This window comes from Lontra canadensis, unplaced genomic scaffold (assembly GCF_010015895.1).
Source record: "Lontra canadensis isolate GAN:19392208 unplaced genomic scaffold, GSC_riverotter_1.0 scaffold68, whole genome shotgun sequence".
In the NCBI taxonomy this organism is placed as follows: domain Eukaryota; kingdom Metazoa; phylum Chordata; class Mammalia; order Carnivora; family Mustelidae; genus Lontra; species Lontra canadensis.
The window spans coordinates 10,899,110-10,922,552 of record NW_022631062.1 but is presented as its reverse complement, the minus strand read 5'-3'; the positions used below and the strand labels follow the sequence as shown (position 1 = coordinate 10,922,552).

At 46.4% G+C, this 23,443-nt stretch overlaps 1 protein-coding gene across 2 annotated transcripts; it reads right to left on the bottom strand.

The window, feature by feature from the left end:
* Window positions 1–763: 763 nt before the first annotated feature.
* CRLF2 (cytokine receptor like factor 2) lies at window positions 764–22,377 on the bottom strand. 2 transcript variants are annotated; one of them, XM_032880133.1, is made up of 8 exons: window positions 22,296–22,377; window positions 13,112–13,214; window positions 11,407–11,570; window positions 9,840–9,973; window positions 7,276–7,438; window positions 5,733–5,838; window positions 3,188–3,272; window positions 764–1,039 (listed from the first exon to the last, which is right to left on the bottom strand). In XM_032880133.1, the coding sequence occupies exons 1-8, from the start codon at window positions 22,375–22,377 to the stop codon at window positions 764–766; spliced, it is 1,113 nt and encodes a 370-aa protein (XP_032736024.1). The 2 variants fall into 2 exon arrangements, with proteins under 2 accessions (XP_032736024.1, XP_032736026.1); XM_032880135.1 differs by lacking the exons at window positions 11,407–11,570; window positions 22,296–22,377 and having other exon boundaries at window positions 13,112–13,175.
* Window positions 22,378–23,443: the final 1,066 nt, after the last annotated feature.

Genomic DNA, 23,443 nt, shown 5'->3' with positions numbered 1-23,443 from the left:
GAAGTCCAAGGGGATAAAGCTGGTAGTGTTCTCCACCGTCTACACAAACACCCACAACCTACTGAAGTCAGTAAAACTCAAGCCAGTTTGTTCTTTGGTCTCTTTATTTGCACTCACAAAAGGAGATGGGCACCCAAGGGCAGGACGCTTTCGGTGACTGCGCACGGCATCGTAACGTTGGCTGTCTCTGGAGTAAAGGCCACGAGGGTGGATGCCAAGGAACATGGAGTCTTGTGAAGCCAACGGCCCAGGGGTTGAGAAGTGGGTCTTTCCATCTCATAGCGAGAGATGGGTGGCTGGTTGGCATTGGCAAGGCAGGGCTCCTTTCTCGCCCAGGAGCAGGGAGCTCTGCTTCCGGGTCCATGTGCTGCAGGACGGAAGAGCAGAGAAAATGCTCAGGAATGGAAATGTCAGGGCAGGGCGTGGGTGAGATGCACGGATGAAGGTGGTTTCGGGGCACCCCGGTCATCTTTCCTTCCGAGTTATGGGAAAACATCAGGCACAAAGCAGGAAACAGCTCAAAGCAGGAAACACTCAATGCACGGGATCCCATCTACGGTGATTTTGCCTTTGAGCCCTTGAGTAGCGATGAGAGATGACTCAGCAGGTGCAATGGCTTGGCGTTAGGGGTCTTCAGTTATCCTCCCCCAGACACTGGCCATGTTTGTGTTCTCTTTACCGTGGTGTTGAGTCCCCTAGATGCTCCTCCTGGAGCCCATAACTCAACATAGATCCCAATGCTGGCTTTTGAGTTTGCGCGCCCTCACAACATCACGTAAGAGTTGTCACTCATCACAAACGTAAAGCCCCCCAGGGAAATCTCCTCGCCACCTTGCAGGGGCTGGCAAGGGAGCAGGCTGGGGTCCCCGGAGGCCTCTTCCTCCTCCATCTGTGGGCACAGTGGGTTGGTCGTCATGATGGGCATCTCAGCCTCATTCTTGACCACGTGGACAACTAGGGCCTCTTCTGGGATACACTCTTGCTCTGCACCCTCCATCTTACTCAAGGGGGCCACGTTCTGGGTGTCCTTTATCCACTCCTGCGGGCATGAAACATGGCATCGTGAACCCAAGGAAATGCCTCTCTTCTTGTGCCCCCTGGCTATGCATCCCTGGGACCCAGGCAGCCTCCCTCTGGGGGAAACGCCAGTCCAGGGAACAAAAAACACTGGCGTTCATGTCTGGCATCTCTGAGCTAAGCCCAGGGTGCTTTTTAAACCTGCTTTGTATCATCGGCCTCAAAAGCTGTTTGCAAAACCTCCACGTTTAGCCTTCTAAACGTGTCAAGGCAAGAAACACGCCTTCTGGCATGGCTCTTCTCGAACTTGATTGTGTTTGCAAGTCGCCTGGAGTCTTGTGACTGGGGTTATCACTCAGCGGTGGGCTCCAGGCACTGCAATTCTAACAAGCCCCCCGGGGATGCCCTCGATGCTGGTGGGGGCACACCTGGGACAGGGGGCTTTGCGAGACTCTGTGCCAACAGGGGGAGTGTCCTTGCTCCTGCTTGGCGTGGGGTCTCCCCTGGCCCAGCCTCCCCCATCTCCTTTTTCATTTTTTCTGTCGTGAGAACTCTGTTCTAATTCTCTCCTCTCTCCTAGAAAAGGATCAGGATAACCCACCTTCCCACCAAAAAGGACTTGGGACAAAAGATTATTTTGAGCTGAAGGTGATTAAAAAACAACAGCCATGGGAGGAACTCTCTGCCTTCTCTCTTTCTGCACAAAAGTCTGGCCACAAGTTTTCCTTTTAAAGATTTGCACTTGCAAAGGTGTCTTTACAACTGCAGAGACAGCCCTGGCCACCCCAGATGGCTTCTGTCTGCGAAACAAACCTCACTCAACAACCTTTACTATCAGCCTAGTCACTTCCCACATCACACGTGCCACCCAGAGGCCCAACCCTCCCTTGTCCTCTGCACTCTTGCTTCTCCAGGCTTTATCACACCTCATGAAAATGGCACGGGAGCCCCCAGGTCTAACCACCTCTTTGGGGTTTTCACTTCTTTTCCGTGAACCCTCCTCCACCCTCACGTGCATATGAAATAAACATATTCTTTTGTTAATCTGATTTTTTCATCTGGTTAATTTGCAGGCCCTGAACACAAAACATAAGAGGGTAGAGCAAAAAAAATTTTCTACCGTTTTTTTTTTTTTTTTAACTCCCTTACATCTAAGTAGTCTCGAAATCAAACATGCTCCTGGAGGAGGTAGGAGAGTACACACCCCTCCCAAAATAAGCATGTGCCCATCCTAACACCCAGAACCTGTAAATGTATATTTATATGAAAATAGCAACTTTGCAGATGTGACTAGTAAAGGATCAGAGATGAGACCATACTGGATCAGGGTGGCCCTAGATCCAAGGACGGTGTCCTCATAAGAGAAAGAAGAAGAGACACAGACGCAGAGAAGCCACAAGAGGATGGAGGCAGAGATGGGAGGGAACGCGGTCACCAGCCCAAGGACGCCTGGAGCCCCAGAAGCTGGAAGAGGCAGGAAGGACCCTCCCCTGGAGTCTTAGGAAGGAACATGATCCTGCCCTGCCTGGATCTCAGCATCCCTGCCCTGCCTGGACCTCAGTGGTCCTGCCCCGCCTGGATCTCTGTGGTCCTGTCACCCCCTGGATCTCAGACTCTGGTCTCCAGGACAGGGAGATGATTAATTGCTGCTGTTTCAAGCCTCTGGATGGAGCAGCACCAGGCATCTTCCGGTGCACTGTCCCTTAAAAATCGAAGGCACCATCTGGTGAGCTCCGGGGTTGGGGAGCTAGTCCCATCTCCCTAATTCCCAACAACTCACAGGCCTCCACGAGCCTTTATCAAGGGAACGAAATAACGATTGTAAACCGTTGAAAAGCGGAAGTTTCTGGTCTGTTTTCGGCTCTGCGGGGGGAGCACATTAAGAACACAACTTCCTGGTGAGATGAAAAGGCGATTGGGCTGGAAAATCCCGTGAGGGCACCGCTCTCTGGGGCTGACTGAAAGAGAAGCCACCCTTTGAAACCCTCTCGCGACCTGATCTCTCTGCCCAAGAGCAAACCAGGAAGAGTGGGGGTCTCGGTTCAGAAGAGGCTCGCAGGCACCCAAGGAGGCAGCTGGAATTAATGTGGGTTTTCAACAGGGTGCAGGGGGAGGTGTTAGAGCGTGACAAAGAAATCCCGTAGGACAAGCACGGGAGGATGGCAGTTACCTGGAAGTTACCCTGGTGGGATTCAAAGAGCCCAGGGAAGCTGAATTTGGGATCAGGCACCATGGGCATGAGGAGCTTCTGAACTCTGAAATGGACACGGAGAGCATGGTCAGGTGGGCTGGCATTGCGGAGCGGGGCTGTGGGCTTTCAAGGGGACAAGGATGGGGACACAGTCCCCCCTCAGGGACGTGGCTCATGGATAGAACAATGTCTTCCTTGTCAAGACATACGCCCCCTCCTTCAGCTCCCCAGGCTCCCTTCTCCCACCATGCCCCTGACACCGTCCACTAGGAAAGTGTGGGGTTACAGGGACGGACCCCCTTCCTGCACAATACCAATTCCCAACACACAGGGACTGTTCCTTCCCTTTCCTTAAGGCAGTGGACTGAATGGTGTCCCCACAAAATTCATAGGCTGAAGCCCTAACCCTCCCTGCGACTTGTGTTTGGAGATCAGGCTTTTCGGGTGGTCATAATGAAGGATCCCAGAGTCTTAAGGGAGGGGCCTGATGGTGATCACGATAAGCCCCCTGGACCATTGGTTATTTGGGCCTGATGGCTGTTAAGATATAGGACATATAGAAGAAGCTCTGTCTTCTTCCCCACCTGCCTAAAAACAAGGCATCTGTTTCCCATTTTGCAATGGAAATTTGTTTTTATAAAGGTGCCCCCCTCTCATAACCAGGAAAAAGGAAAACAAATTTTACCACCGATATATTTCCACATAGACAACCTTTCTCTACCATTAGTTTTATCTAAACATTTCCTAATCAGCTTCCCCAAATTTACCCGTAGAGCTTCAGATCCCCTTTTCTCTGCCTAACAACTTCTCCACAATCTTTGCCCTTTGTTAAACCAGCATATAAGCTCCCCAGACTAACTGCCACTTCGGGTTTCCACTTCTTGTCTGTGACTCCTCCCTGCATGTAAAATTATAACATTAATAAAGAAACATATGCCTTATTTAATTAAAAAAAAATGAAGCCAGATGTAAAAGTTACATGCAGATGAATCCTTTCTAAAAGAAAGAAGCAATAAAATAAATTAAATTAAATATTTAAAAAAGAAAGAAAGAAAGAAAGAAAGAAAGAAGAAAGAAAGAAAGAAAGAAAGAAAGAAAGAAAGAAAGAAAGAAAGAAAGAAAGAAAGAAAGAAAGAAAAACATGCCGTTTCCCCTGTTAATTTATCTTGGGTTACTTTAATTCACGGGCCCCCGGGGACAGAACTTAAGAGGTTCTAATCTACTATGCTCCAAATCTGATATGACTGGAGACTTTATAAAAAGAGAGAGCGATTATAGGGATGTGTGTACTCACAGGGAGAGGAGATAAAGGGAGAAGATGGTGTCTACAGACCAAGGAAAGAGGCCTCAGGGAAAATCCGCCCTGCCCACACCTTGATCTCAGCGTCCCTGCTTCCAGAACTGGGAGAGGATTAATGCCTGTGATTTGAGCCTCCCCATCTTTAGTCCTTTGTTACGGCCGCCCTAGGACACCGATACCAATGTAGTTGACTTTTCACCCCTCACTGTGAATACGGGCTTCCCTTGAAGACAGGGCAAGTGCTAGTATTTTCCAGGAATGGTGCCCCTCAGTTTCCCTTGGGGGCGATTTTCAGCTCTGTATTTAGAACACCAGCAGACACCCTGATCTGATTGTCTCATCTCCTCTGCAGCAGGGCACTGTTTTGGTGGCATCTGTTGGAGCAGGTAAATGAGAGGAGATGACGCTGGAAAGGTCATGGACAATCTGCAAGAATTAGGAGATGCACCCCCCTTGCTGTATCAGGCCCCGAGGGGGCCCGTGACAGTTGTCCTACTTCCCCTTGCACAGACCCAACCTCAGTGCTCCAGGATGGTCCTTTGTCTTTCTCTACATGTGACCCCCAGTGTCGCTATGGAAACTTCATCCTAAGAAGTGAAGATGGTGCCCACTACCTTGGACATTGTTACCCTCACACGTCAGCCAGACGTCTTGGTACAACGCCAGTCGGTTTACATAAGGATGGAAATAGCAGTGGTTAAGTTGTGAAGAAGGTTAGCAAAGAGAAGCTATTTAATAATTTTTGAGATGCCGTCTGCGGGCTCAGAGAACACTGTGTGGATGTATCCGTCACTGGGTTTGAGAAGCAGACAAGGGTCTATGTGCAATTCCCACCCCCTCCACCCAACAAAAAAAGCTCAATAAGTCTCAATGACAATTGAAAACTGTTTTAAGCACTAGTCACTCTAACACGGTAGATGGACACAGCTCAGTGGGATCTGTGTTGGAAACAAGCTAGCCCTCCGGTAGGGGTTAACACTCATATCTTCTCCTGCCTCTATGACACTATTTCTCAATGAATAGCCTCAGTATCTGTGCATTTTTTGGGCATTATTTCCATCAATTTTCTTGTAAGACACTGTTGGCGAAATGTGATTGTGGTGATGGTCCCCTCAATAACCCTATCAGATGATTCTCTTTCTCTTTTCTACTTCATGGGCATATGGCAACCAAAGCCCTCTCTCCCATGTGTATGACAAGACCGGCGAGAAGACACGTCCTTACCTCCGTACTTTCCATAAAGACAGAAGGAGAAGGAACACGGTCAGCAAAGCAACCATGCCAGAAATTAAAACAAATCTGGGGAAAAGCTTTTTCTCCTGGCACGAATCTAAAGGAAAAAAGAGTGAGTGTTGTCAGTTTTCAGGATGGTAGTTGATTGGTCTCCAACATCTCATTTTCCTTCCTTTATAAATGGCGATGTCTGCCAATCTTGATTTCGGTGGCAAATATCCCTGGAAGAGAGATGGTATGTCTGGACAGGCACACCTCAGGCAGTCACTGCGGGAGGTGGGTAGAGTCGACACACTGCTGTCAGGTACCTGTGTTACAGCGGTGTTTGAGGATACTGAGGCTTGCTTTTGGCTATCCTTTGTCTTCTGTATCTCTCGATGTATCTATCTATCAATCATCTATCCATCCATCCATCCATCCATCCATCCATTTATCTATCCATGCATATCCATTCAACCATATCTAACTATTCGTCCATCCCTCCATTTATTCATCCTTCATTCTATCTATCCATCCATCATTCCATCTATCCATCTATCCATACATCTATCTATCCATCTACCTCTCATATCCATCCAACCATCCATCCATCCATCCATCCTTACATCATATCTATCTATGTATCTATCTATCCATCCATCATTCCATCTATCCAACTATCCATACATCTATCTACCCATCTGTCTTTCATATCCATCCAACCATCCATCCATCCATCCATCCATCATCCATTCATCTATCCTTACATCGTATCTATCTATGTATCTATCTATCCATCCATCATTCCATCTACCCATCTATCCATACATCTATCTACCCATCTGTCTTTCATATCCATCCATCCATCCATCCATCCATCCATCCATTCATCTATCCTTACATCATATCTATCTATGTATCTATCTATCCATATATCTTTCATATCCATCCAACCATCCATCCATCCATCCATCCATATCCACTAACCATCCATCCTTCCATTTATTCATTCCTCCTTCTATCTATCCATCCATCATCTATCTATCATCTATCTATCTATCCATCCATCTATCTATCCATCTACCTCTCATATCCATCCAACCATCCATCCACCCATCATCTATCTATCTTTCCATCTATCACCTAGCCATCTATCCATTCATTCACCCACCCACCATATCTATTTATCTATGTATGTATGTATCTATCTATCCATCCATCAACTCATTTATATTTATCGACTTATCTACCAACTATCATTTATTTAGCCATCTGTCATTATCTATTCATCTACATCATCAATCATCTATTTGTATATCTATAATCTATGCCTACATCACCCTAACAACATTCATAAATAGTACTTATTATTATTGCTGCTCTCAATAAAAATAAAAACGAAAATTACCCCAAAAGGGTAGACAGCCTGGAGAGAGGAAACAATTGCTTTCAAATTGATCTCTGAAGTAGGAGGTGAGGTCATTCATTTTTAGGTGCCCCTAAGCCTCTCTCCCCTAAAAGACAAGGTACAGCACTGCTGTGTGACAAGCCTTACCTCTCAGCTCCCCCCTCTGCTGGTGTGTCACTTCTGACCAGTCACTTGGGTATGTGTCAGGGCCATAGCTGGACTCCATCGTTTTCACTCTGGCCCTGAAGAAATAACATTTCTCAGCATCCAAGCCATCTGTGGTAACATTGCAGGTTTCTCCCTCCTTGGACTGCAGAGAAAAAACAAACACAGTGATCGATGACTTGACCTACATCCTTTAACCTTGTACTAGGGAGTCACATAAGATCCCCACTTTTCAGCATTCCCACTCTTGTTGCACTTTCTCTATCGGCCTAGCAAAAACAACAGCAAAAACAAATGCAGCGACAATTTCTAGATGCCCCTCTGAGAAGAAACAATCCCTTGTAACAGACATGAGTACGTATGTTTTTAAGAATTACTTGGTGAGGGACACCTGGGTGGCTCAGCGGATTAAAGCCTCTTCCTTTGGCTCAGGTCATGATCCCAGGATCCTGGGATTGAGCCCCACATCGGGCTCTCTGCTCAGTGGGGAGCCTGCTTCCTCCTCTCTCTCTCTCTGCCTGCCTCTCTGCCTACTTGTGATCTCTGTCTGTCAAATAAATAACTAAAATCTTAAAAAAAAAAAAAAGAATTACTTGGTGAACACTTACTCCTTCCAAAAAAAGTAACTTTTTGGAAAGTATACAAAAGTTACTCATGTTTACTTTGGAAACTTTAGAAAACATACACACATACAAACACACAACAAAAAAAACCATAAAACCTCCTTCATTCTAGCTCCATGATATAACTGTGGCTCTTCCATATTTTGTCATATTGATGTACCGTAATTTGACTCTCTTCCTAGTGTATGGCATGGAGGAGGCCTCCAATGCTTTGTCATTATTTTAGATAATCCTTCAATAGATGTCTCTGTGAATAAAACCTCATGCACATTTTCAATCCTTTCCTTGGGTTTAATTTCTAAAAAGGGACTCAACAGATCAAAACCAGGAGAAGTTCTTAAAGTTTATTAATGCTCAACATCCTTGCCCAGTATCACATTTTATTATCAGCATAGTCTTTAGGTGAAATCTGGTACCCACCTGTTGCTTTAATCTGTATTTCTTTGGTGAGTTTCATCAAATCTCATCTCAGTGATTGCATTCTACTAGACCAGCAATAGGTCAGTTTTTTCTCTTTTCTGATAGGTCCCCTCCTGTTTTAACTGCCTTACAATGGTATTCTCACTTTTATCCTTATTGCTGCATTTTATTGTACCGTTTCCAGATTTTGGCATGTGTCGCATGGGCAATGCGTCCACTTAGGGTTTGCCTCCTCCTACAGAGGGTTCACTTTAGGAGAGTAGAGATTCCCATCTGTTGACAGATCCCCTTGTTGTCTCCACATATGTGCCTGGTCCAGACACCAGTGAACATAATAATAATGAGGAAGAGTAGTGAGTGAGTAGTACGTGTGTGCCTAGTGGTAAGACTGCCCACAGTAAGAGTGAATTTACTCAACGCTTTTCATGTGTTATCATTTCCATCCACAAGTTGCCCTCGCTAGGTGCTACTATTATGTCCTCAGTGCTTGGGATATAGTAGATACTCAATAAGTATATCTTGAAGGAATGTTGAAGAAAATCCCTCCCAACACCTGTAACCTTGGTAGGTATCGACTGTCCTGGGCTGAGATGTTCACTTACACTCACCTACCCTTTACTTCCTGGTTGGTGCTATGAGATATGGTCCTTCTGGTTGACCTCATTATCCAAGTCTACAGAGCTCGATGGACACAAGTGTACTTGCAGAATTGTGGAATCCCTGAATTCTGAGATTGGCAGGGAGCTCATAGTCCAGGTAGCTTAACTACTCTTGTCATGTTAGACCCTTACCTCTAGGAGACCTCCTTCAAGCCAAATTCAGAGATTGGGCACCTCCAGGAATGGGCATCTCACTGTACATGATTTGGGTGATTCCGTCTGCTTTCTGCAGGATTTGCCCATTAGTTCCAGCTCTGCTATTGCAAGGAATTTAATCCCTTGTTTATACAGTGGTCATTTCATTATTGGAAGACAATTGTGAGCCCCTGGGTCATATGATCTTCACATCATTTTAATGTATTCCATAGATTATGCCCATATACACAGAACCAAAAAGGTTCTTGTACATTCAAAAAGCATACAAAGAGGGCTGGGTGGTACAGTGTGTGATGATGGTGAATTTCGTTTGTCACCTTGGCCAGGTTTGGTGCCCAGTTAATTAGGTGTCAACCTACATATTCCTGTAAAGGTGTCTTCTAGAAATGATCAATGTTTTTAATCAGCCAAATTTAGGTTACTCTATAATGTCAGTGAGCCTTACTCAACCCGTCAAAGGCCTTGAGAGGACAGACTGGAGTTTCCTAGAGAAGTCTCAAGACCCTAATGGAAACCTGTCTGGGTTTCCAGCCTGCTGGCCTGAGACTTGCCTGTCCCTATAATCTCATAAGCAATTCCTTAACATAAATGTCAACATCTGTCTCTGTGTCTCTCCATGTTTCTCTCAGTTAACACTTGAGGATTCTTACTCACACTTGCCCTGAGAAAAAGATGCCACCCCACTCACCTGCCACTCAGTGTCGAACATACTCTTGTACTGGATTTCGTAGAGGAGACGTTTGTAGGGAAGATCAGAACAGGTCACTGTGATGGCTTCCTGATGCCACTGGAAGTTCAAGTCTTTCGGGGAGCTGGGTTTCACTAAGACATAGAGACAGCAAAATGATCACCACCTCTACAGAGATCCCACGTCCCTAAAATTATCATTGTAAGTTTTCTTAGACTAGTGTTCTTCTGCCTACATGAATCCTTCCCTCAATACTTTATAAGATTGGTGTTGGGGGGTCATTTGTCCTTATTACATCTATAGCATGGGTTTGAACCAGAGCTGCAAGGACCTGTATGTATGTTGTAAAAGGAACTCTTTGAGGTTGTGTAAAAAATTCCTACGTATCTTTTATGGGATGAATAGTGTCCCCCGAAAGAAAGACGTATGTTGAAGTCCTAGCCCCTATATCTCAGAATAGAACTGCATTTGGGATAAATTTGGGTATAATTATTAACGAAAAGATGGGTTTTACTGGAGTAGAGTGTGTTCTGATCCTGTTTAACTGGTGTCCTCATAAGAGGAAACAGAGGCACACAGCGGGAAAAGGGTATATGAAGATAGAGGTAGAAATGGGGTTAATGACTCTACAAGCTGGGGAACACCAAGAGTTCCCAGCAGCCACAGAAACAAAGAGAGAGGCATGGACCGGATTATCTCCCAGAGTCTCCAGAAGGAACCAGCACTGGCCACACCTTGATTTCAGATGCCTGGGGTCTTCTTAACTGTGAAAGGACAAATTTCTCTTGTCTTAAGTCACCCATTTTGTAGTAACTCACTGCAGTAGCCCCAGCAAACTAAAATGAGGACAGAACATGGACAATGCCATATGGGACTCCTTTCTAGAAAATGAATGCTTTTGTGAGTTAAATGGTGTCCACCAGCAAATATGTTCAAGTCCTAACCTCTGGTACTGTGAAAGCGGCTTTATTAGGAAACAAGATCTGCGCAGATATCATCAAGATAGAATGAGGTCATCCTGGATTAGGGTTGCCCTAAATCCAAGAACAAGTGTCCTTAGACGGAAGAGGAGAGACACAGACACAGGGGAGAAGCCACATGAAGATAGAGGCAGAGCTAGGAGGGATGTGGCCACAAGCCCAGGGATGCCTGGAGCCCCAGAAGCTGAAAGAGGCCGAAAGGACCCTCCCCTAACCTCTGAAAGGAACACAGCCTTGCCTCTCCTGGATCTCAGCAGCCCTGCCCCACTTGGATCTCCAACTCTGGTCTCCAGAGCTGGGAGATGATTAATTTATGTTGTTTCAAACCATCTGGTTTGTAGTCATTTCATTTGACACTGTTTTGTAACCCCAGACAGACAGCCAACCCTGAACACTCCTAAGAAAAAAGAATGGGGTGGTATGGAGGGCGAGATGTCCTTCTCTCTGTCTCTCTCTGTTGGAGGGCAGAGTGTCATGCCACATCTTTGCCCAATGTGTGTATCATGATGGATTTTCTAGAAGGCCAGTCTCTTCTAAGTTGGAGTAGGAAAGGAGCATTGGGCAATGAGTTTGGTTTTGGTACTTACAGTAAGCACTGATCCATTGGCACTTGGTGAGAAGAAGATGTGTTGCATTCCAGATGGAAAAGCACAGAATTTCATCTTTTTTTGCCTCCAGGAGGCATCCGGCAGTATGACTTTGTTGAAGAATATAGTTGGAGCATTGGCTACTGGTCTCATCACTGCTTAACCTGCGGTTAAAAAAAGAGACCCATTCAGCCATAGAGGGTCTTTGAAAATAATATCTTCACACATCTATGGGCCACTCCCTTGCTCCACATCTCTGCCACAGACTCAGATTGGGGACCCCCTTCACTAGCTTCAAGGACCCTTTCTTACAAGCACAGCAAGAACTGCCCAAACAGAAATCATCCATTCTCCCAAAAGGTTAACCTTCTTGAATGTCCCCTTTAGTGGGTTGAATGGTGGCTTTACAAAAGGCATGTTCATGTTTTAATCCCTGGATTCTGTGAATGGGAGTTTAAAAGAAAGATATCAAGATACGATCATCTTGCATTAAAGTGGGTCCTAAATCCAATGACACCATCCCTATAAGGGACGCAAGATGAGACACGGTCTCAGAGAAGAAGCCACATGAAGTTAGAGGCAGAGCTGGGAGGGACGTGGCCACAAGTCCAGAGATGCCTGGAGCCCCGAAGATGGAGGAGGCAGGAAGGACCCTCCCAGGAGCCTCTGGAAGGAGCACAGCCCTGTCCCGCCTGGATCTCAGTGGCCCCGTCCTGCCTGGATCTTAGACTTCTGGTGCCCAGAACTGGAAGAGGATGAATTTCTATTGTTGTAACCTGCTCAGTTTGTGGTACTTTGTTATGGCCACCCCTGAAAACTAATAACGAATACGGCTTGACTTGCAGAGTCACCATGCCCCTGATTTGAGCAGGCACTTTAATAAGGAGGTACCAAGATTAGAGATCTCCCTGGGGCTTTGTACAATATGAAGAAAAAAGCACGGTTCCCAGTTAAGACCAGTTCAGGCTCTGTCTTTAAGTCCTCAAATCCAAGCAATGACTCGATGAAGAATTGTGTCCTCTATAACGAAGAAACTGATGATCAAGTGACTTACCTGTGTGATCGCCTAGGAAATCCAGCACTTTTTTTTTAAAAGTTTATTTTCCCAGTCAATTCACCTTAAACTCTCCCTCTTGCGTACACTTTCCCATTTGTGTCATATGCTATCAAATGGCAAAGAATCAATCGCATATCACACATCTCCCATTCACAGAATTAGGACTAAATTATTTAGAGAATCCTTTCCTCCCACATTTATACCCATGTCTTTGAGCATGTAAGACAAAAAAAGCCCATGACAGGGAGACACGTTTTCGGAAGGTGGTGGCTGGTGAGCTGGCGTGAAAGCGTCAGAAGGTTAATGTTTGCCATGGCCGCATAGCACGTGTCAAGGGAACAGGGCTCCTGTTGAAGGTATCTGTTGAGACATCGCAAATAAATCGTCCTGGGTGAACAAACACCTTCTGGGTGTCCTGGTAAGAATCTAGGTAGTTTTGAGTGTGACTTGGTCATCACTTGGTTAGGAAGCTTGGGGACCTGTGGTTGCTGTTGTGGCGAGTGCTCGAGCCTAAACAGAATAGACACATTCACACTTGAACATTCTGATCCCTCACACCTTCACGACCGGGCCCTCCCAATGGCTGGGGTCTCAGAGGAAGAAATATTTGCACACAGGGTAGGATGTTCCCTTCCTGAGGGCACTTACTTATAGAGGAAAGTCAAATTTGTCCCAGAGTCCTTGCTGGCATTCCACGTGACCTGAACGGTTTCAAAATTAAAGTTGATAATCTGAAGTTGCAATGCTCCTTCTGGGTGAAAAGAGACAAACAGAGGATCTTTTGAGGCCATGCTGAAAACAGATGGAAATATGTCAAAGGACATCAGCACTTCTGTCGTACGAATGAAAGAATGGTTGAAAGGGACAGAGAAAACCAAGATTTTCACAAACAAGCCAGGCATTAATTATGTCACTGAGAGCCTCAAGATATATAAAGTTTGCTCAGGACAGAGTCATAAGCCAGCAGCAAGATTACAGCCACTTTTCTTCTTGTGTTTGCAAGAGATAATGACCATTAATTAGTATGATGGGCAGCTACTGACTATCAACTGTGTGTCTGATGACATCATCTTTTGGGGGCATGCAGGGGGGGCATTAGACACTGTCCCCAAGCCACCCATCTTGCTGTCTCACTCAGAACACCAAACATGACAACTTGAGAAAAAGCTCGCAGACAAATGAGTCCTTTGGTCTTGGCTTTTCAAGTGAAAGTCTTGGGTACTTTTGATTTTCACGGATGTTAGTCATTGTGAAAGTCATGAATGGGTGTATTCTAGGATTGAGCAAACATGCTGTGATACTGCGGGTAGCAAGAGGCAAGTTTCCAACTGTCAGAGGAGGGAGTAGCAATTTTGGGAATATGGAAGGCTAGAATGAACTCAGTGGTGTTGAGTTAGAAGTGGAAGTATTAGGACAGGTAGATAGATGATAGATAGATAGATAGATAGATAGATGATAGATAAAAGATGATGGATGGATGGGTAGGTAAGTAGATAGATAATGAAAGGGTGGATGGATGGATGGATGGATGATGGATGATGGATGGATGGATATATGGATATATAGATAGATATGGATGGGTGGATGGATAGATAGACATGGATGGATGGATCAATAGATGTGATGGATAGATAGATGATGATGATGATGATAGATAGATAGATAGATACATAGATACATAGATATAGGGGTGGAAGGATGGATAGATAGATGGATGGATAGGCTAGATATAAATAGATATAGGTTTGATGATAGATAGATGATAGATAGATAGATAGATGATAGATAGATAGATAAGTAGGTAGGAAGATAGATAATGGATGGATGGATGGATGGATGAATGGATGAGTGGATCAATAGACACATTTCTAACACCCAGCAGGTTGTGGGTGAGAGGAAGGTGAACAGATACATGTCCACAAATGCCAAGAAGGAGGGTCTGGAAGCCCCTAGGTCAGGAAATCATACTCCACATTCAGTGCTGGGTTCAGTTCCCCGACCTATCAAGCAGGAGGCCAATACAGGTCCTTGCCCTATCTCTGTTTGCTCAAACCCCCTGTGAGGTCTCTGGGCTGGATGGTTTGGCCTGCTGAACATTCAGGGGGCCACATTCCACTTCATGGTTTGGAGTTAACCATGCTCTCTCATCATGGCCTCTCGGCAATCCAAATCCAATCTTGTATTTCCCTTACATGTTTCTAAGACCTCCAGCCAATATTCTTTTTCAATTGGCCAATGGCTATCCACACTGTGGAAATGAACAAAGCCCACTCAAATGAAAACAAGCAGAAGACAATTTTTTTGAAGCTTTCAGGACCAGAGAGTCGAGCACCATCCCTTGCATTTGGCAGACACTCAAAGGCAGACTGAGGAGTGGGAGAGCCTCATAGCCGGGCAGGGGTAGAGGTGGGGCACGGACGCTCAAGTCTGTCCTGATGGACGCTGTTGGCACAAGGGGAGCTGCAGATGGTTCACTAGAAGCAGAGTGTCTGGTGGGATTGGTTAGACGAGCATAATTGTTTTTTGTGTGTGTGTGTGCTTGGTTCAGAGTTGGAAGCTGGGATGAAAATTAGGGAAGTTGTCAGATATTAACTCGAGGGGCTGGTTTCCCAGGCAGGCTGCCACAGGTTGTGAATCAGAGCTCTGTTTTCCTAGACTATTTGGCCATTGTCCGTCTGCATATTTTGTCTCTCGGTTTCCTGCATTTTGGCAATCTGACCACCATTCACTGAGACCCCAACGAGTCCTCACTGTGCTGTTGTCAGCTATGTTATCTACACTCTTCTTTTTCCAAGGTCGTTGACACCCCCTATGTCACCCACAGTGCCCAGTCCTGTGCTCAACACGTAGAAAAATGCTCAGGAAAGATGTGCTGAATTGGCCACGAATACAGAAGTTGAACTCTGTGAAAAATCCCATCATAAATGCTGGGATTTTTATCCCAGGGGATGGGATGCCTGGTTGAATCAGTTGATTGACCATCCAGCTTTGGGTTGTGATCTTGGGGTCATGAGATTGAGCCCTCTGTCAGGCTCCATACTCAGCTTGGGGCCTGCTTCTCCCTCTCCCTCTGCTCCTCTCCTCACTCTCTCTCTCTCAAATAAATAAATAAAATCTTTAAAAAAAATAAAAAACCACACACACATTATGGGACTCTGGACCTACCCTGACTTCTGAAAATCAAAGGTAGAAGGAAGGGTAGAAATGTTCTTTGAGTTTTTAAGGAAGACTTTCTCATGCCCGAGGTGTACAGAATACTTCTGTTTTGTGCTGACCATTGTTCCTGATGTAACTGATCACACAGTAGATGATCTCAAACTTGATCCACTGGTTCCAGAAATAGAAGAGATGTTGGGAAGGACCTACTAGCTTCTGGAAATCCTTGACCTTCAGAAGAGGAACTAGTGCCCATGTCTTATGGCGAACACCTTCCAAGGCTCTGAAAGGGAGGGGAGTGTACACCTCAGTCCTCGGCAAACATTACAACAGATCTTTGGACCCCTGTCTGTGGAAGATGTCTAATGGATAAATGAGACACCTCAGGGCATCAGCAGGAAAGGAGAAATGTTCTTGTGGTTCATTACCTCCCCCATATGGTGAGCCAGTTGCCCGGGAGAGTTTGCAACTTGATCAGACTTGAAAAGGGGAAAGAAAAGGAAGTCGTCGTGTGTCTGTTGCTTCTTTGCTAACTGTCCAGAATCGATTCTGACATTCCCTTGGAGTCTAGGTGAGGGACATGACTGGGGTTCTTGCCACCAGGGTCTGGGCAAGACTTCTCTGAGAAGGAGAAGGAGAGCGTGGAAGGTGTTCTGCTGATCCTACAAAACGCTTTCATCCTACAAAATGGTGCTCTTGAAGCAGACTCTTCAGTGGGGCATGAAAGCAGGTCTGAGATTCGTGAGCTATCTGTAAGGGCTTGGGTGTGGTTTGCAAAAGAGAAAGGGAACTTCTACTTCCACATTGGGTCCTCACCCCTGCCCTGCCCTGTCCTGTACTCTGTAAGGGCAAATCGAGTTTAAAAATAAAACATGTGGGGCACCTGGGTGGCTCAGTAGGTCAAGCATTTGCCTTTGGCTCAGGTCGTGATCTCAGGGTCCTGAGATGGAGCCCCAGGTCAAGCTCCACACTCAGAGCAGGGTCTGCTTGAGAGTCTCTCTCCCTCCCCGCTGCCCCTCAAGCTTGTGCTCTCGCCATCTCTAAAATAAATTAATTAATCCATTAATTAAATAAAAAGGAAGACATGCTTCCCTTCCCTTTCTTGGAGAGCTTTAGGAAACTTGTAAGATTTTTCTGCATCTCTTTGACATACATGCAAATCCTTTCATAAGTTCGTAAGCTTTCCCCCAGATTTAGGGCCCAGGATTATCTTTCTCAGAGACCTGGAAAATAACTCTTGGAAATGCAAATACCAAGGAATGTGATGTTCCATTTCTGTGTGAGGGTTAAGTCTGGCTCCAAGTTATAAAACAGCATCTTGTTGTAAAGATAGGAGTTTACTTTCCCATTGGATAAAACCAACTAGCTAACACAGATGGTCGCTCCAATAACCGGGTGAAATTAGGGAGAATTTTGTGGGACGAATGGTGCTGGGGGGTCTCGCACTTGAGAACCAGCAACTGTTTATTCCCAGAGTATGTGTGTCATGCATGGTGCCCACCAGCTCTAAAAAAAGGGTTTCTGTGTTTGCTGAATTCTTGTCTTTGTAGATCTTTTTAGTTCATTGTGTGTGGTGTGTTTGGCCTTCTGGTTAAATGCTCATTTAATAATAAGGGGTGGTTTTTCTCTCTCTTCCACCTCTGTGGATGAGGCTTCTAGGTTGGTAAGCAATTTTGTTTCTTGCTAAATTTCCCCAGCAGGGTCAGGAGCATCCCCCACTCTCCAGGAACTAGCCACACTCCTGGGCCATGGGTCTATCTGTTATTAGCAACCCTGGTGTCACTGTTTCCACTGAGCGATGCCATCTCACTCTGGTGATTCCAGGGTCCCCATCTTTGAATGTCAGCTTCCCAACAAAAAAGAACGTGGGGACACCAAAAGTGTGCTTTTTTTCCCCTGTAATTGTTGCTCAGAAAGTATATATTGATTTTACCAGATACGATGAATTGATTTGGACACGTCGAGAGGCGAAGGCACAAAACTGCAAATTTACCCGAGGACCTATAATGCAGGCAGCCCCCATGATAGAATCTGTCTGTACAGAGAGAGAAGGAGGTAAAGAAAGATTCTTGGGACACTGATTGCCGGACTTCATCAATAGTTCACTTGTATCAAAAATCCGTACTTTTGTGGAGAGCCCCTCATGCACTAGATGATAGAACCAGGGGATGGAGAGGTCATGAGAGTCAGAGTTTCATGGGGATAGAGTTTCAGTTTGGGAAGATGAGAAAGTTCTAGAAATGGGTGGTGGAGATGGTTGGACAACACTGTGAATATACTTAATGTCACTGACCTGTGCACTTAAGAAAGATTAAGAAGGAATCTTCTATATATAGTTTATGATCATTTTTTAAAAGGAATAAGCAACTACATTTAAAAAAAATGTATCTACCATCATTTTTTTGAAAAAGAATAAGCAATTCAATTTTGTAAAAAAAAAATTGTATCTATCACCATTTTTAAAAAAGAATAAGCAACTTAATTTTATTTTAAAAAATTTTATCTGCCATTTTTTTTTAAATAATAAGCAACTTCATTTTGCAAAAAATTGTATCTGACCCCATAATTTCATGATATTTCCTAAGTCATTGCTCATGCTCCAGACTTGGGAGCATCTACCCCAACGACTGGCTGAAATGAATTTCGCTTCCTTGTTTTGATGCCAGTCGGGCAGGTGGTCTAGTCTGGGGCTATCTGGGCAAAGTTCTTTCTTCTTCTTCTTCTTCTTTAAGATTTGTTTATTTATTTTGAAGAGGGGAAACGTGAGCACGTGCAGAGGAGGAGAAGAGGGAGAGAGAATCTCAAAGAAGACTGAGAGCCCGACCCAGGACTGGATCTCAAGACCCTGAGATCATGGTCTGAGCCATCCCTGAGAATGGGAAGGTCAATGGGCTGAGCCACCCAGGCGCCCGCGGGCCAAATTCTCAAAGCCGTGTCTTCAGACAAAGTCACTGTGGTCCATGGGTAGGACAGCATATCATTCAGTCGTCAGAAGGAATAAAGGACCCAGTTGCCCTTCAACGCGGCTGAGGTATGAACCCACGAGTCTGACTGACAGACACCGCAGAAAAAAGTGGTCAGATACCGTGGGGACACCATGAATATGGGATGTCCAGAAGAGGGAAATCCACGGACATGGAAAGCTGGTTAGCGGTTGTCAAGGGGCTGGGGGCGGGATCGGGAAGGGGGCGGTAGGGGTTCTTGGGTCGAGAGTTTCCATTTGGGATGATGGAAATGTTCTAAAACTCATTGCATGTGTTTATGAATCTCCTAAAATTCATTGAATTGTGCCTTTTAAATGGACAAATTATATCCCAATAGAGCTGCTTACAAAAAACAACAACAAACCAACAAAAAACCATGTCCTGTTTCACTTTCTTGCCCCATCCCAGCTCCTGTGGACGTCTCCCTTGATGGAGACCTTTTCCGCCAACACGGATAAGCAGGGTTCCCTCCTCAAAGGTCTGGAGATGGGAACCTGCCCCAACAGCGCCCCTCCATGTCAAGGACCCAACAAATCTGCAGATGTGCCTTTGATTCCATCACCCTCCCAGAGCTGCGGGGGAAATCGGGAGTCTGACGCCTTTGCAAACAGTGGGATGGCCTCCTGCAGATGCATCATTGAAACGCCAACAATTTCCTTCCCAGGTCTCAGTTCACTGCACACAGAGAGTTACAGAAAAGATGACTCAAGAACCCCACGAGGAGTTTGGAGGTTCCCAAGGGACTCCGCCCCAAAATAGGGTTGGGTATTTCCGGGGTTCGTATGTGAGGTCTGATCAAAGCGGCGGGTGGTGTGGGAGGAGGGACAGCAGGAAAGGCCCTTCCATCATGAGGCATTTTCCTGGGGCCTGCATGCCTCAAGGTAACAAACACAAAGACAAGCACGAAGATAACAGGGACCCAGGACATTAGTCAGGTAGGAAAGTCTGAACAATTCTTATCTGTCCTAACTGCGAGGACACAGGACTCAAGTGTCATCCCCATATACAGGCAGGTCCCTGATGGGATGGGAAGCCCCACATCTGTCCCTACCAGGAGCTTGTCTGCAGGAAGGAGGTTGGCCAAAACCACACCATTACTGAGCCCTGGCTGACGCTGACGGGGTCCCCGTGATACCAGAGTGACATCCCGTTAAAGTGCAATCGTTCCGGTAAGGTGACTGTTATGAATGCTACGCTTTGGACTCTCTTTGTCTCTCTTTCTCCCTCCTTCCTTCTTTATTTACTGGGTAGCCGACACGCAAATGCAAAGGCAGCTACACCAGGGCATCCCCCTCCAGGCCCATCCCCACCTGGACACCCTCCAGAATCCATCTCATGCTGGTCGGCCACGTCCTTGTGGTCCACCCGACCCCGCTAGGGCTCCCCTTGTTCCTCTGGTTGTCCGCGTCAGCTGTGACCCGGGAACCCATGTCTCCATTATGCATGCACGGAGCCCTGATTATAGATTTCTCCCACCCATGATGGGGGACGCTGCTAATGGCAGGTGGGAATGAAAGCCAGGGTCCTCCCAGCTCCTGGGTACAGAGGCAGTGGGATGTCTGGTCTGGGTCCATCCCATCTCCAAGGGAGGCAGGTGCCCAGGGAGACCTAAACAGAGCTGCCATCACTGACACATTGGTGGCCCACCATGGCTTCCCCCATGGACGGTCACCTCAGTGTCACCAACCTGCAAGGTGGTTCCTGGTCTACGCACACGGCACTGTCTCGACAACCACAAGCCCAGACGTGTCCCACACGACCACCATCAGAACATCAGAAATTGTCAGATAAGCGTCACCTTCCACTCCCTTCCTCACCTCCCGCCCTAACCCACACCTGAGTGTCAGGTCTCTACAGCATGTGGGAGAGCACCTGTACTGAGCCCTCTCCCTCCTCCCCTCCCATCGTAACCCACACCTGAGCCTCTAGTCTCTACTGCGTGTGGGGGGAGCATCTGATCGTAATTGGAGACCCCTCACCCTTCCGAAATCTGCACATAAGGTCTGTGAGCTCACGGGTTCCTTCTGGCCAAAGGTGTGTCATCCCACAGGAAAGCTAAAATTGCCCTGACAGAAATTCGACCTGAAACCCCCTCGTGAGTCTGTATGTCTGGTCATAGCGGTCCCCTTCCACGTCTATGGGATCCTAACTCCTGCCATTGGCCACTGTGACCTGGGACGACTGGGTGTCCCAGTGCATTCCTCAGCGGACTCTGGGTGCACAGGAAAAGTAGGAGGAGCTTTCCTAACACTGTGCCCCTGTAGGACCCCAGGTCCCACTACTTAGTTTTCAAGGCTTTTATGCCTATAACATCTCGGGGGTGAAAAGGCAACTCCATTGAAAGAAAAGGAAGCAAACCCCAAACCTCGTTCACAAAGTGTTTTCTAACAAGTTACTAGAAAGTCATACCCTGGCTAATTGAATTTAAATGAATAAAAATAAATAAAATAGAAATAAAATAATAGTTACAGAAAGGGTCTGAGTGTGTTGGGCACCTCTGGGTACGGACGGTCCCCACATGCACCTGCTCACGGATCAGAACCCAGAACTGGTCTAAACTGTGCTTTTCTTCGTGTAACTCTGAAACTGGGGGGTCAGTGAGGGAGACAGAGATGTCAGGAACCACTTGCGAGCCGTTTCAGCTTCACGGGAGGTAAAATGTGGGTGCAAAGCGTCATGGAACGTGGCAGGTCTGATCTGAGAATGTGACTAGGGACCAATGGGTGTCGCACAGTTTAGGAATTAGGTTAGACCCTGTGCAGCCCCAGCCTTGGGAGACCCCCACACAGGCTCTTTGGGATTCCTTGCTGTGTCCACTGGAACTCCTAGGCACCATTATGAGACTGTAGCAAATGGGGTTCACGGGGACTTGTAAACCTCCATGGTGGTTTGCAGGATTCCCTGCAAGTGAAGGGGACACTTCACAGACTCCAAGTCCCTAAACTGTCATCCCCGGCTCCCGTCTGAGCCACCCCCACATTACAAAATCCAATCAGACCTCCTCGGGCACGAGACCTGCCCCACCGTCCCCACCGTAGCTGGATCTCTCCCACCTGCCCTCTCTTGGGGGACCCATGTTAGCAAAGCGTATCCCAGGAGCACGCACCCTGGCGGTCATGTTCCAGAAAAAAGCCCAGGAACAGGTCCCGAAAACACACAGCAAGGTGGGAGCTGGGATCCCTTCAAGAGATAAGGCCATGGGCTTCAAAGATGACCCCACAGATGGACGGCTTCAAAGCCCACGGCGGGCGCAGAGACGCCCTCACCTTTCCCGGGGGTGACACAAGTTCATCCCCGACAGGTCTATAGTCACTTAAACAAAATGCCTTTGAGCTCTTGGAAGAAACAACAGGGAAGCCACCCAGAATCTCAACACAGCAGACCTCGCACTCTTTCATTTACTTATTTATTTATTTCGTGCGTTCAAACCGAATGCATTCCAGCTCGGTCCGTCATGAGCCCTCTGCAAACAGGTGAGCAGAGCTGTGGAGACTTGGGAACGTGCATGCTCCTTGTTACTGTTACGATAAAACAAGCAAAGGGAAACGAAAAATACGACAGTTGCAAAAGAGAAACACTGAAAGCTGGGAAAGAAGGAAGGATGGATGGAAGGAAAGAAGGAAGGCTGGTTAAAATAAAGGACATTTTATTCACACAAGTGGCCACATGGCCACACAACAAGCATGGCTTACCCAGTGCTGAGACTTCTGAAACTGTCACGTCGGCCAGAAGGAAGAGGGCTGCCAATGCCCAGGGCAGAAACACGGTCCTCATACTTGCGGAGATACACGAAAGAGTGAGCTGAAGGTCTGGGCCTTCATGGTTAATGTAAAGAGGTTATCCTGTTCTTAAAGAGTGGAACAGAAACAAGGAAATGACAACGGGAAACAGAGTCAATCTTTACTTAAAATGATGACTCTTGTTTAAAAGAGAAAAAAAAAATAACCACAACAGAAACACAAGATCACTCTTGCCTATGTGCCGCCCATGAGGAGCTGGGCTGGAAAGCGTTGCGGCTGGTGGGGAGGATTGTGGGGAGAGTGAGGTCCTGGAGGCGCTCCGTGGATAGTGGGCGTGGTGGGTCATCTGGAGGTGAAGACATTTCACCCATCCCATCGGGGTCCATCCAAGCTGGGGGCGAAGGTGTTGAGCCTGGTGTCCATGAGGTTCACATTGGGGAACTTCCAGAATTCAAACGAAGAATCATCGTTGGCTAGACGTCAATGAGGACACCAGTTACTACGTGTTCCTCAAGAGCACAGAGCTAGGACTGACCACCTGTGTCCACCACTTCTGTCTTCAAATACACTCCTGGGAGTGGATGCCCAGGGCTGTCAATGAAAAAAGAAAAAAATCAGAGAATGCCTGGCTGTCTCAGTCCGTGAATCATGTGACTCTTGGTCTTGGGGGCATGAGTTCAAGCCCCACATGTCAAGGTGGAGATTACTTAGAAAAATTTTTTTCCTAGTTCTTTTAATTTAAATTTTAAATATTTAAATTCAAAAAAATTTTAAGTAATACTAACAGTGATTACTGTTCTGGTAAAAACAGTCCATAGCTACAAAGCACTTTCACAGACATGGAATCTGTAAGCAAGAGGACATAAGCAAAAAAAAAAAAAAAAAAAAGTCCAACACCACCACCAAAAAAAAAACAGGAATATCTTCATTTTAGAGTGAAATCTGTGTTTCTGGGAAGCTGGGCATGAGCTGAGTGGCTTCCAATCACTTAAGTGCAGGCTGACTCAGGACTTCCTTGACCAGCAAATCTTCCACCCCAAGCATCCTGAAGACCAGAAGTCCAAATGGGTCTCACTGACCAAACACCATGGTGATGGCAG